The following is a 12929-nucleotide window of genomic DNA, read 5'->3' on the forward strand; positions in this document are numbered from 1 at the left end:
GTTACTGCCCCGCTCCTCCAGCAGCCCTCGTGAATACCTGGCCCTGGCACCGAGGGCGCTTTCGGAGCGAGGGATAATTTTCTGCTGGAGGTTTGACAGTGAATAAGCCCTCCCTTTGTGCTTTTCAGAGGCCAGAACCTGGCTAGGAAATACATTATTGTTATTTCCCACTTTTCCCAGCCCTGCTTGGTGTTTGTCACCCACGATGGGGATGAGACCTGCGCTGGGGCTCTCCCCAGCAGAGATGTGCTGGTGCAGTGGGTCCATACCCAGGTTTGCTCCCTTGCACAAACGTGCCATGATCCTTGCTCCAGATATTCCCACTTTTTATTTCCCCCCTGCCTGCCCCAGGGACGCGTTTTCCATCCCAGCTGGCAAGGTAGGGGGGAGCGATGCTGCGATGCCGTGATGCCATCCACGTCTCCGCTTTGCACCTTCAGCAGCGCGCGGGGCCGGATTTTTTCCGAGCACTTGGCTCCCACCTGAGGAGTTGGGTTTTTGAGCAAGCGGTCAATAGCTGGGAGATGGGCAGGGCTGGAGATGTGGCACCGAGCGTGGGAGCAGCGTGCCCCGGGGCCGGAGGCACATGGGAAGCCCTGGGTCCCTCCTGGCAGCTGCAGGGCCGGTAGCGGGTTTGATCCCTCGGCCGAGAGGTTTAGGGTGCTGGCAGTGACCCCGCTGGGACGCAGACATGGTTGTCCCTGGCTGTGTCCCACGACGGCCACGGGCACGTTGCAGCGATGGCACGTGGAGGATGTGGAGCCCGCGGGCTGGCTCGGCACCCTGGGGGACACCGCGGCCGGGACCGACTGCAGTCCGGGGCCAAGACGTGGTGCGTGGCGTCCCCTGCACGGGTCGATGGTGCCCGGTGAGTGGGGATGAGTCTGGCAGAAGCAGGGGGCTGTGCAGGCCAAGACTGGCTTTATTTTTCCCCGAGTGATGGAGCCCATCCTCCCCACCAAGGCTTTAGGGAGGTGGATGGACTCGCTTCGCACCAAGGTTGGCAGAAAGGAGAATTTCTCATCCAGAGGTGGGAAAACCCAGCTGCTCACGGGTGGGACTTCCCCTGGGCAGGGGCTTTGGGCTGGAAGGGGCGGCTTTCCTCAGGGATTACTCTCCGGCCAGGGGAAGGGGCTGAAACGTGGTGTGGTCTTGGCTGCAAAGGGCTCTTGGATGGCTCAGGGTGCTGCTGTTGAATACCCGGGTGCAGAGCAGCGTCCCAGCCCCGTGCGTTTTGGGGGTGACCCCCTGCAGAGCTGGCGGTGGGGTCGGAGGGGGCTCGGTGGCTTGGCGCGCCCGGGAGGGGAGGGCTGGGGGGCTGGGGGAAGCAGGAGGCAGAGGCCGCGGCGCCCACTCGGCTTTCCCGACGGATGTGCTGCCAAGGACCTGCAGCCAGAGCCGCTCGCAGGTCCCGTCTTGCAGCGGGAGGGAGGCAGCAGCCCTCGGCTCCCGGGGCCAGGATCTGGCCCGCCCGGCGCTCACGGTGTGGCTGGGACAGCGGCTGGCGCCCGGACCCCACGGGGGGGCCGCCCTTGCCTGCGGCCCCCCCCTGCACCCAGCCGTGCACAGGGGAGAGCCGCAGCCGACCCCTCCTGCCCTGACGCGTGGGGTCAGATCCCAGTTAGAGCACCCTTGGGTGCAGGGAAATTCCTGCTTCGACCCATCTCTCGGGCACCCAGGGGAGCTCGGCCCCCGCCGCTGCCCGCCTGCGCTCGGGTCCTGCTCGGGAGGCTGCTGTGGGATGGGGATGGGGATGGGACAGGGATGGGGTCCCGTGCCCTGCCGAGGGGGCTTGGGGGCTGTTCTGCCCTTTCCTCTGCAGCCGAACCGGATGGTGACCCCGCTTCCCCCTGCGCCCCGGCAGAGGGGCGGCATTGCCAGCGCGGCATCGCTGGGGCTGGTCTTGGCTCTTCTCCTCCGCCCAAAAGCGTCCCCGGCTGGGGACACTCGGGAAAGGCCCAGAGGCCCCAAACATCCCGCGCTGGCAGGGTGTAACCCACCGGGGACAGGGATGTCCCGGGGCTCCTGCAGGTCCCTCCGCCCGCGCCGGCTGGCGATCCGACCTGGCCCCTTCACATTGCCAGGGCAGGTTTGGGCGGGGGGGGGGACACACCTTGTGTCCCCTTCCTGTCCCCAGCCCAGGCAGGGTGATGGGACGTGGACCGGGGCAGACGGGGAGCAGAGGGGTCCCCGAGGCCACTCGGGAATGTTTACGCCCTGTTTTCCGGAGCTAAGGACAGTGACGGAGCCCTGGCTGGCGGCGATGCTGTGGCTGCCCGGCGTTGTTCCTTGGCTCTGGCTGCCGCGTGCCGGGTTAGCCAAGAGCCAGGGAGGGGATGAAGACATGGCAGATGCCAGGCCGGGCCGTGGGCGGGCAGCTGCCCCCGCTCTTTGTGCTGGCAGCGGCATGACGCAAGCGGCTGGAAGCGGCGTGTTGCAACGGGGCAGGAAACGTGTGCCGCGCTGGGAGGGCTGCGCGCCGGGGCTTGTGCGCGGGGGGCAGAGGCGCGCGGGGATGCCGGTGGGGCGCCGGGCACTGCTGCCCCACAGCTTGGACCCACGGGGGCTGGAAACCACATCTGAGCCCTCATCCTGCCCACAACCGCAGGCAAAAATCCCCTCTGAGGGGCTGGGTGTTCCCAGCATCCCCATCCCGGTACTATCCGGTGCCACTCTCCATCTCCGGTACCAGCAGAGGATAACTGGGACAACTGGGATAACGAAGGATGGTCATTTTATTCCTGCGCCAGGGCCGGGTGATGGATGCTGGGAGGAACGGGGTGACGTCCCCACCCTGGGGTGTCCTGCCTCTGGCTCTCAGCCCCCATTCTGCTTTTGGGAGCACACCGGGGCAGCGGCCGCTGGCAGGAGGATCGAGCTTGGCCCCAGGGAGGGATGTCTGGGTCCCGCAGCCCCTTTGGGGGAGCTCTGGGGGTCTCGGCCACCTCTGGGCTGGAAGAGCTGCAGGTGATGCTGGTGGTGACCCCCCCGCCGGCTGTTGGAGATGGGGCTGAGTGAGGAGGAGCAGGAGGAAGCAGCCGAGAGGGGCCGTGCCCGGCTCTGCCGTGGCTCATCAGGCGGGTGCCAGGGGTGCTGCACTGGCCAGGGCTCCCCGGCACCCAGCCCACCCCACGGGCTGCTACCCCTGGGCACCCCCAGCCCCACGTGGGCTCTGGGACGTGCTCCGTGGCCAGGACAGAGGAGTGGGACAGGCGGGATGAGGGGCTGCATGAGTGCAATATCTTCCTCGGTGCCCATCCCCGGGGCGTCAGGCCTGGCGGCACAGGCTGCCGGGGGAGCCCAGCTCGCAGGCAGTGCTGGAGGGGAGCAGGATTAGCTCCTGTCTGCAGGCAGCGATGCACCCAGCATTTATATAATCCACGGATATGTAATCTTCTTTTTTTTTTTTTTTTTCCCTCCCCCCCTAAATTAAAAAAAAAAAACAAAACCACCCTGAAATCAGCCAGCGCCAGCTCATGCCGTGCTTCTCACTCCAGGCAACGCTGCTCGGTTTCCTCCTCTCCCAACCCGCCGCCTCCTCGCTCTCGCTGGCGGCCTCCCCCTAATAACCCCCGTGTCTCCAGCGTGTCTGCCGGCTCCGCGGCGGTTTGCACGCAGCCTCCAACCCCAACCCCGAGCGCTGCGGGACGGGGGGCTGGCAGCACCCCTTAATTCTTGCTAACCGGCCCGGTCATGTAGGCGCCGTCATGCCTGGGGGTCCGGCTGCACCCGCCGGCGGCACAGCGGGGGCACGGGATGGGGATGCAGCCGGGGGGGGCTGGGGAAATCCAGCAAGGTGCGAGGTGCGAGGTCGGCCCCGCGTGGACTCGGCCGTGGGAAGGCGGGGGGGGTGCGGGGACGCCTCTGGGGACGCCGACAGCCGTGTCCGGTGTGCCAGCACCCCATGGTGCTGGGGGTGTCCCCGGCCGGTGCGGAGGGACCATCCCTGCGGAGAGCTGGGTGCTGTGGGGGGAGCAGCGGGGCGGGGGGGGGGTCCTCCACGGCCACGAGGGTGGGGATGCGATGCGCAGCGTGGTGGGGACAGCACCGGGATGGCTGGTGGGGCTTCAGCCCCCCCGACCCTTTGCTGCGCTCCCACCCGTGACACGATGCCGGGGACGGCAGGGACAGCCCGGGGGGGGTGACCAGAGCGGTTCGGCCCCAAGGACTGTCCCCATCACCGGCCCGAGGCCCTGCGCTGGGGGGGGGTGGTGGGGTGGGGGTGTCTTTGGGTCACTCGAGCCCTCCCAACCCCGGAACACCGATGGGGAATGTCACCGTCTGCGCAGGGGCGGCGAGCGTTGGTCCCGCGGGGTCGGTGCTTGGTGGGGGTCCCGTCCCCTGCCAGCCCTCGCTCGTGGGGTGACCCCGGAGAGGGCACCGGCCAGCCCAGCCACCCCCCCCGGTTTGCAGGGCTTAGGAACCTACTGGTTCCCAGTAAGAGGAGCGGGAGGGAAGCGGCAGGTCTCTGCGGCGGCTGGGGAAAACTCTGCAAACCAGGAATAAAATCATTCCCCCCCCCCAAATTCCCTCTCAGCGAGGCAAAGCGGGACTCGGGGTGCTGCCGGCAGCCGCCGTGCCCATCACCCGGTGCCATCCCCAGTCCCCGACCACCCCACCCCCCCCCAGCTGCCCCCCAAAATGGGCCGCAGCGGACACGGGCTTTAACTCCGCGTTTCCCAACCTGGAAAACTCCTGAGCTCCTCCCTGCTCACCAAAAACTTCCCAAAAAATGGTGTTGGGAGCCTTCACATTCAAAGCGCTTTTATTAACATTGATCCGGTTTTGTTCGCTAGGAAAGCGGCAAAGGACGCTCGGAGGAAGCCCCCGTCCTTAGAGGGGGCTCCCATCATCCAGAGGCTTGTTGGGTTTTTTTCCTTGAAAAAAAAAAAGAAAAAAAAGCAAACAAAAAACCAGACCGAAACCAGCTTGGTTTGGATCGACTTTATACAAACGAACCTTATGTACACTTTTTCCCCCATACACCCCTATTTATATAAGGCAACATAAATAAGATCCTCGGGACTGTACAACACATATGAACACTTCTTAAAACTGCACTTTCTGCTTTTAAAAAAATAGCATCATTCTCTTAAAAAATAGTAAAGAAGTTTTTTTTTTTCTTTAAAATGTGTTGTCAATTTATTTAAAAAATAGGCATTCTGCTTCGCCATTAGCTTAACTGACACAGATGGAGGCACTGTTAGAAAACGGACATTAGCGCGATTTTTCTCTTTAAAAAATAACTTAAGCCATTCCTGAACTGTTTAAATATTAAAATATTTTCTCCCCCCCCCCCCCCACTTTTTATTTATTTTTAAATAACCACCTTATTGTCTGAGCATCGTCCCGGGCGATTCCCGCGAAGCTGCCACGGAAGCGGCTGGGCTGGGGTCCCGGTTTGCTCCCGTGGGGCGTCCGTCACCCCCCAAACTGTTCCCAGTCCCCGGATTTTTGGGTGCCGCGAGGGCGAAGCGCGTCCCGCTCCTTCGGCACCGGCGATGGGCACCCACGGCGCCGCTGCGTCCTCCTTGCCACGGCTCGGGCTCCATCCCGACCGGAGCGTGGGTGCTGCGGGTGCCCCTCGCACCCCTCCTGGGTGCCCACTCGTGCTGGGGGGGGTGTCGCAGCGTGGGGCAGCCCCCCCAGGGCGGCTCACCCGGGTGGCCCCAAGAAGCAAAGCTCCAGCGAGGGACCCCCCGGGGGGGGATGCGGCTCCTCAGGGGCCGTTTTTTTTTAGGGTGTGATAGAAAAAGGAAAAAAAAAAAAAAAAGCGTAAGAAGAATTGGCCACCTTTTCCTCGCCTGCCCTGGGCTGGGAGCTAACGAGTTTAACCCTTTGCAGTCCTCTTGTTCCTGAGATGAGCTGGGAGAGGATAGGATATATAAGTGTATATCTAGGGGTGCGTGTACATGGGTGTCCTTTTTTTTTTTTTTTAAAAAAAAAAAAAAAGAAGAAGAAGAAACAAAAAAGTAGGGGGAAAAAAAAGGAGGCAAAGGAGTTCTGCCACTGTCTCTCGTTCCTTTTCTCGCTCCGGGCTGTTAGTAGACGGCACCAGTGTTGGGGGGAGGCCCCGGGGAGGTGTGATGCATCGTGGTGGCCGGCGGCGGCTGGTGGGGTCCGTGGGGTCCGCTGAGGGTCTGGGGGTGATACCAGGGGTTGTGCTCCTCCAAAAAGCCGGGGGAAGAGCTGTAGGGAAGCGGCTGCGGGAGCGGGGTCCGGCCCGGCGCGCTGCCGTGCGAGTTACTGTCCCAGACGGCCGGGGAAGGGGGGGAGTTGCAGGCCATGGAGTCGCTGTTGTTGGGGCTGTGCTCCAGCGGCACCTCGCCGTTCTTGTACAGCTTCTTGAACTTGGAGCGGCGGTTCTGGAACCAGATCTTCACCTGGAAGGGAGGGAGAGGTGTCAGCACCCCGCCACCGAAAGGGTTGAACGGGGCGCTCGGGGGGTCGCAGGAAGGGGAGCCGGGATGGGGGTGACGCGGGGACCCCAGGTGCGTGGGAAGGGACGAGGGACGCGGGCGTCGTGGGGAGCTTTGGCACGCCGTGCACCACGGGAAGGCACCCGGGACATGGGCATCGCGGGGACCCCGGCCACACGGTGCGTCGCGGGACGGCACCCGGGATGTGGGTGTCACAGGGAACCTGGACACACCGCGCACCGCGCAAAGGCGCCCGTGATGTGGGGGTCGGGGGGACCCCGGAGACACGGTGCGCGGCGGGAAGCCCCCCCGGGGACGCGGGCGTTGCGGGAAGCTCATCACGCCATGCATGACGGCACGCCGGGCGTCGGGAGCGTCCTCAGTGCTGGGTGAGGTGGCGGCGCTGGACGCCCTTGGCCCCCGGGTAAGGGGCGGGGGGGGTGGTGGTTGTCACCCAAACAGGATGTCCCTCTGGGAGCAGGTGACGCGCTCCGTCAGCCCTTTGCCGAGTGTCCCCGATTGCTTCATCGCCCAAGGGAGGAGGAGGAAGGCCGGGCGCTGGGGAGCGCCGCGCCAAGGGCGGCACAAGGGCGCTGGCGCCGGCCCGCAGGCAGGGAGGGCGCCGGGGACGGGACGGGGTGCGGGGGAGTCACGCGCTGTGGTGACCGGTGACAACCTGCTCACCTTCACACCGGCGGATCGGCGGGGACTATTTGTCCCCAAGCAGGCAAACCCCAAAAGAGAGGGTTTAGCCCCAAATCCGGGTGGCTTGTGGGGAGGAGCAGCCCATGGCGCCCATCCCCGCTCTTCCAGTCCAGCCAAAACTGCCACCCCAGCACGGGGGCTTGGGGGGGATGTGGACCCTGTCCCAAAATCCCTTCTCTGCCTGGACCAAGCGAGACGGGGGAGCCGCGGTGCTGGGAGGACGGACCCACGGGGAGCCCCAGAAAGCCTGATCGGGGGGGGGCAGGGTCCGTCCCCCAGCGCCCCGCGGTCTGGCTGGACTCGGGGCCGGGACCTGCTGCCAGGATGGGGTGTCCCGAGCACCCCGTCCCCAGCGTCCCGTCCTGAGCACCCCGTCCTGAGCGTCCCGTCCTGCCTGGGATTTGGCATCCCGCGTTGCTGACCCAGGACCCTCCCAGGCACCGGAGCAGGATTCGGCCTCAGACCCTCCCGGGTGCCTGGGCAGAGTGAGGTTGGGGATGGGGCTGGCTGGGCAGGGGGGGATAACCCCCCGAAATCAGGGGAGCGGGACACAGCTGGGGTCCGTCCCCTCTCTCTGCTCCTTCCCTCCTCTCCACCTTTTCCTCAGCAAAGCCGATCTGCTCTGTGGGGCGAAATCTGGTGGCAGGGACCCCCCCCGCGCCGGCACACAAGAGGGGACCATCCATCCGCGGGGACCCCAGACCCCTCCTGGCTCCAACCACCCAGCTGGGAGCAGACCCCTCTCCCAAACCCCACTGAGTCGGGTTTTGCAAGGGGGGGGTCAGCTCCCGCTCCCGCCGATCCCTCCCGCCCCGTGGCTGGGAACTGGGGGGTGGGGGGGGATGTCGAGCGGGGGGATGTCGAGGGGGGCTCAGCCCTTACCTGGGTCTGGGTGAGCCCCAGCTGGGCGGCCAGTTCGGCCCGTTCGGGCAGCGCCAGGTACTGGGCTTTCTGGAAGCGGCGTTGCAGAGCCGCCAGCTGGTAGCTGGAGTAGATGGTGCGGGGCTTGCGGATCTTCTTGGGTTTCCCATTGACCATCCGCACCTCCGGCTCCGGCTCCTCCTTCACCGACACTGGGCAGAGAGCGGAGGTGTCAGGCCGGTGACGGCGAAGGCACCCCAGCGCAGATTCCCACCTCCCCCCCCCCAGCTCAGGGTGATCCCCCTCGGCGTGGTGGCACTGCTCCGTCCCCTGGGGCATTCCCCCGGACGGCCGCATCCAGCGCAGCTCCATCCCACTGCATCCCCCAGCAGCACCGGGGATGCCGGGGAGGGGGCTGAGCCCTGCCCCAACATCCACCCCATCCTTCGGCGGCAACGACACCCCCTTCCCCGGCCCCGCGGCCGCCCCGGCCCCGACTTGGGGAAACTTAGACGGGTGCAACTTCGTGACGCTCCGGCTGGAATCGCAGGGGACCGGCGGGACGGATACGGCCCCTCTCTCCTGAGCATCCTACCTGCTTCTTGTGCTGGGAGCTGCTGGTCCCTGAAGTGGCTGTACTGGCGGTAGGAAGGGCTGTAGGAATAGTCGGATTTGGGCGAGTAGGTGCCGGCGGTGCCGATGCCGTTGAGGTTAAACTGGTGGTAGGGGTAGTGGCTCACGGGCTGGCTGTAGGACTGACCCGAGTAGTAGTCGTGCTGGCTGGTGTAGTAGCCCAGATCGGTGACGGAGGACTCGGGTAAGGTGGGAGAGTCCTTGGAGGCGGCATGGCAGCTCAGTGAGCTCGAGAGGTCGGTGAGGATGCTGGAAAGCTTCTTGTCGAAAGAGCCGCTCATTGCTGGAACTGGGGAGGGGGGAAGCTGCCCGCCCGGCTGGGGACCCCCCAACCTGGCGGCTCCGGCTGCCCGCGCGTCAGGCCTGGCGTGCCCAGAGCCGGCTCCTCCGCACCGGCTCTCGCAAGGAGCAACCAAGAGACTGTGCCCAAACCTCCGGCCCCGGCCGCCTGCTTAAAGCCTTTAATTAGGGAGCAGGGCAGGGTGGGTGCGCATTCCGATTGGCTCCAGAAATATTGCCTGGGAGGCAAAACAGGCTCCTGCCTCCTCGCTCTGCCTGTGTTTTTTTCTCTTTTTTTTTTTTTCTTCCCTTCTTTCCCTCTCTCAAGAAACAACAAAGAGTGGGTGAAGGAGGGAGAAGGAATAAATAAAGATCGCAGGCTCCTGTCTGCAGGAGTAGGGAAGGGGCGGGGGGCTGGCAGGGCCTCTGGGGACGCTGAGTGATTCGGGGGGGGCTTTTTTTCGAGGGGATTGGTGCCCCCCCCCCCCGGGGACTCTTGGTGCTGAGGGGGGATTTGGAGGGGGAGCAGGTTGGGGGGCTGTTTGCTGCGGGGTAGGGAGGAGGAAGGGTTGGGGTTAGGGAGTAGGATGGATCTGGGCTTGGGGCTGGGTGGTTGTTTTAGACCCCCACCCCCAGCTCCCACCTTCTCCAGCAGTTACCAGTGTGTCCCAGTTCCACACCATCCCCAAGGCAGAGCACACACACACACCCCCCCCAGCCTCATGGAGAAGGGACACTCACGTACCCCAAAACTTGCCATCCTCCACCTGCCCTGTGGGAACCTCGGGGGGGGGTGACAAGCCCTGAGTCTGGGGGGGGCACACTGCCCCTTCCCCAGGGCTCTGTGCCCCTCTCCCACCCCCAGTCAGGGCTCTGACCCCCCGCTGCCATAAGAGCCCCCAGCAGCGTCATCCAGCCCAGGGCCCCAAGCCAGCCCCTGCCGTCCCCGGCCACTCACAGGGCTGTCCCCAGCCACCCCCACCCCACCCCCCCAGCACCGGAGGGGGGGCCGCTTGGGGGGGGGGGGGGCTTTTATTTTGGTGGGGGAGTCTCTGCTGGCAGGTCCTTACCCCTGAGAGGGGCTGGGGGGGCTGCGGGCAGATCCTTGAGCCTGGCCGGGGCTTTTCCCCTCCTGCCCCCCCCGTGCCCCCCCCGGGATTGTCCCTGACCCCCCCCCCGGCCCCCCCGGCCCCCCCCGCCCCCCCCGCAGTGCAGCGCGGTGCAATGGCGCCACCTGACGGCCGCACAGGGGAGCTGCGCCCCCCTCGGGACCGCGGGTTCGAGTCCCGGCCCTGCCGCCCCCGCCGGGGCCGTGAAGAAACTCAGAAAAAACGTGAATGGAATGGAAACAGAAAAACTGGGACTGGGACTGGGACTGGGACTGGGACTGGGACTGGAATTGGAACAGGAATAGGAATAGGAATAGGAATAGGAATAGGAATAGGAATAGGAATAGGAATAGGAATAGGAATAGGAATAGGAGTAGGAGTAGGAGTAGGAATAGGAATGGGAGAAATTAGAAGTAGAAATAATAGAAATTGAAATAATAGAAATAGAGATAGAGATACAGACAGAGATAGAGATAGAGATAGAAATAATACATGGAAATGGAGATCAATCCCAGCGGGAAGCAGCCGGGACGAGGCAGGAGGCAGAAGCCTGACCCAGAAGCTGCGGGTGAAGGTGCGGACTCGCCTCCCGCCATGGGAAACGTAACTCGAGATTTGCTGGGTGACTTCGGAGGGGACAGAAGCTCCCCGGGCCAAGCGCGGCCCTGCCGCCTGTCCTGCGCGGAGCTCTGCGGGGACAGGTTTCCCATCCCCGGGTCCCCGGCCTGGCTGTGCCCGCGGCCGGACTGTCACCGGGGCTGGTTCCTCAGGGAGAGGGTTTCTCCAGCAGGAAAAGCCGGTTCGAGAGCTGCGGGCCGGGGAAGGCGGCTGGGGAGCGGGCGCAAACGGGGAGCAGGTCTGTGCAGTCCTGAACCAGTTTGGGACTGGGAGGCACTGGTGCCTCCGGCTGCCCGAGGCTTCTCGGCCAGGCTGGCTCCTGCTGAAGCCCCAAATCCGGGAGCTCGTGGGGAGGGGGGGTGCTGGGGGGGCCCAGCTGGGGTGAACTGGGACAGAAACGGGGACAGTGGGGGGGCAGAAGGGGCTGTATTGGGACACCGGGGGGCTGGTAGGGCTGGCCACAGGGACAAGCGAGCACCCCCCCGCCCCCTCTGCCCCCCCAAGGTTGGGAGGGGTCCCCTCCCGTGTCCCCAGTAAGGCTGGGGGGGGGTCACCCCCAGATGCCCCGGTTGGAAGCGGCCCCCCCCAGCCCGGCAGTGCCCACGGGGGTCCCCTCGTGTCCCCACCTCTGCCACAGCTGCGGGGGGGTGCGCGGGGGGGGGGGGGGGGGGGTGTCCCCGCAGCATCCTTGGGTGGGCGGCGCCATCTCGTGGCCTTTCGGGGTAATGACACCCCCCCTTTGGGTGCTGGCTCCCCACACCTTGGGTGCTCATACCCCCCCTCGGGTGCGAACACCCCCCTCCTTCGGCCCTAACACCCCCCACCCCCGGGCAGACAGTACCTTCCCTGGGGGGCAATAGCCCAGCACCCCCCTTGGGTGCAGATACCGCCCCGTTGGGTGGCAACACCCTCCTGGGGTGCAGACACACCCTCCTGGGGTGCTGACACCCCTCACGGCGCAAACACCCTCCTTTGGGCGCAAACAAACACGGGGTTTTTGGGTGAAAACACCTTTGTGCGCAAACATCCTTCCTTTGTGCGCAGACCCTTTCTTGGGTGGAAACACCCCCCCGGGGTGCTGCCCCCCCCCCCCCCCGGGTGCTAGCACCCCCCTGGGTGGCAGCCAAGGCCGTGGGGCTTGACCATCCGGTGGGTGCAGAGACAGACCCATTGCACCCCAAAATGTCCCCAGGCCGGGAGGGGGCCTGGCCGGGGCTCTTTGTCCCCGTGCCGAGGGCTGCGTCACCTGCCAGAGAGAAAAATCCACCCGTCCCTGGGGAGACGGTGGGTGTTTGGGGTGCTCCGAGCTGCGATCGGGGACAACCCACCCTGGGGGACCTCGGGACGGGGGGGCAGGGGACGGGGGGCAGGGGACGGGGGACAGGCCCCACGCCAGAGCGCTGTGCCGGCCGCGGTCGGGGCTGCCCGTGGGAGCGTCCCCTCTGCCGTCACTCTTTCCAGTGACATCGTGCGGTGCAGGAGCCGTGCTGGGGCGTGGGGACATCGGGGCGGGGGGCACAGGACATCCTGCAGCCCCCCCCACCCACCCACGGGTTTCCTGGCACGGGTGGGAGCGGTGCGATGGCTCCGGGTGACCTTTGCGGGGTTAGGGACCGTGGCAGCCGCCGCCGCCGGCCCCCCCCCGGGAGGGAAGTGGTGATGCTGCGGCTGCAGCCGCCTTCCCCCGGGGACAGCACCGTGTCCCCGTCCCCGGCGTGGGGCACCGGCCGCGTCCCCGTGGCCCCGGTCCCGCTCCCGGGGTCTGGCCTTGACCTTCTGCCCCCCGCCGGGCCATCAGCGTGGGGGGTCTGTCCGTCCGCCTCCCGCCGCACCCAGCCCCCGGGGACCCCCCCGGCCCTTGCCGCCATCCCCCGGTGCCTCCCGCCGGGAGCGTCCCGCAGCCGGTACCGGGCAGGAGCCGGCGCATTCCCGGCGTTCCCGGGCGGGCAGACGCCGTGGGCGGCCGGGGATTTTCTCTGCCTCCGTCCCGCCCCGGCAGCTCCGACCTCCCGGCGGGGGGCTGAGCGCAGGAGCGGGGGTCCCGTCCCGGGGGGTCCCGTCCCGGGGGGTCCCAACTTAGGGGGTCCCATCCCGGGGGGGGTCTGATCCTCGGGGGTCCCGTCCCGGCGGTCCCGTCCCGGGGGGTCCCAACTTAGGGGTCCCATCCCGGGGGGGGGGTCCCATCCCATCGGGGGGTCTGGGATTTTTGGGGGGGTGGGCGCTGCCCCCCCCATCCCCCGCAGCCCAGGCCCGGGTCAGGGTCAGGGTGGGGGAAGGGGGGGCCGGTGGGGAGGAGCCGTCCCGC

The 12929-nt window shown here is 66.1% G+C and overlaps 1 protein-coding gene across 1 annotated transcript; it reads right to left on the reverse strand.

The window, feature by feature from the left end:
* Window positions 1–5735: 5735 nt before the first annotated feature.
* DLX3 (distal-less homeobox 3) lies at window positions 5736–9229 on the reverse strand. The gene is made up of 3 exons (XM_075775228.1): window positions 8581–9229; window positions 8007–8197; window positions 5736–6383 (listed from the first exon to the last, which is right to left on the reverse strand). The coding sequence occupies exons 1-3, from the start codon at window positions 8897–8899 to the stop codon at window positions 6042–6044; spliced, it is 852 nt and encodes a 283-aa protein (XP_075631343.1). The 5' UTR covers window positions 8900–9229; the 3' UTR covers window positions 5736–6041.
* Window positions 9230–12929: the final 3700 nt, after the last annotated feature.

This window comes from Balearica regulorum, chromosome 24 (assembly GCF_011004875.1).
Source record: "Balearica regulorum gibbericeps isolate bBalReg1 chromosome 24, bBalReg1.pri, whole genome shotgun sequence".
In the NCBI taxonomy this organism is placed as follows: domain Eukaryota; kingdom Metazoa; phylum Chordata; class Aves; order Gruiformes; family Gruidae; genus Balearica; species Balearica regulorum.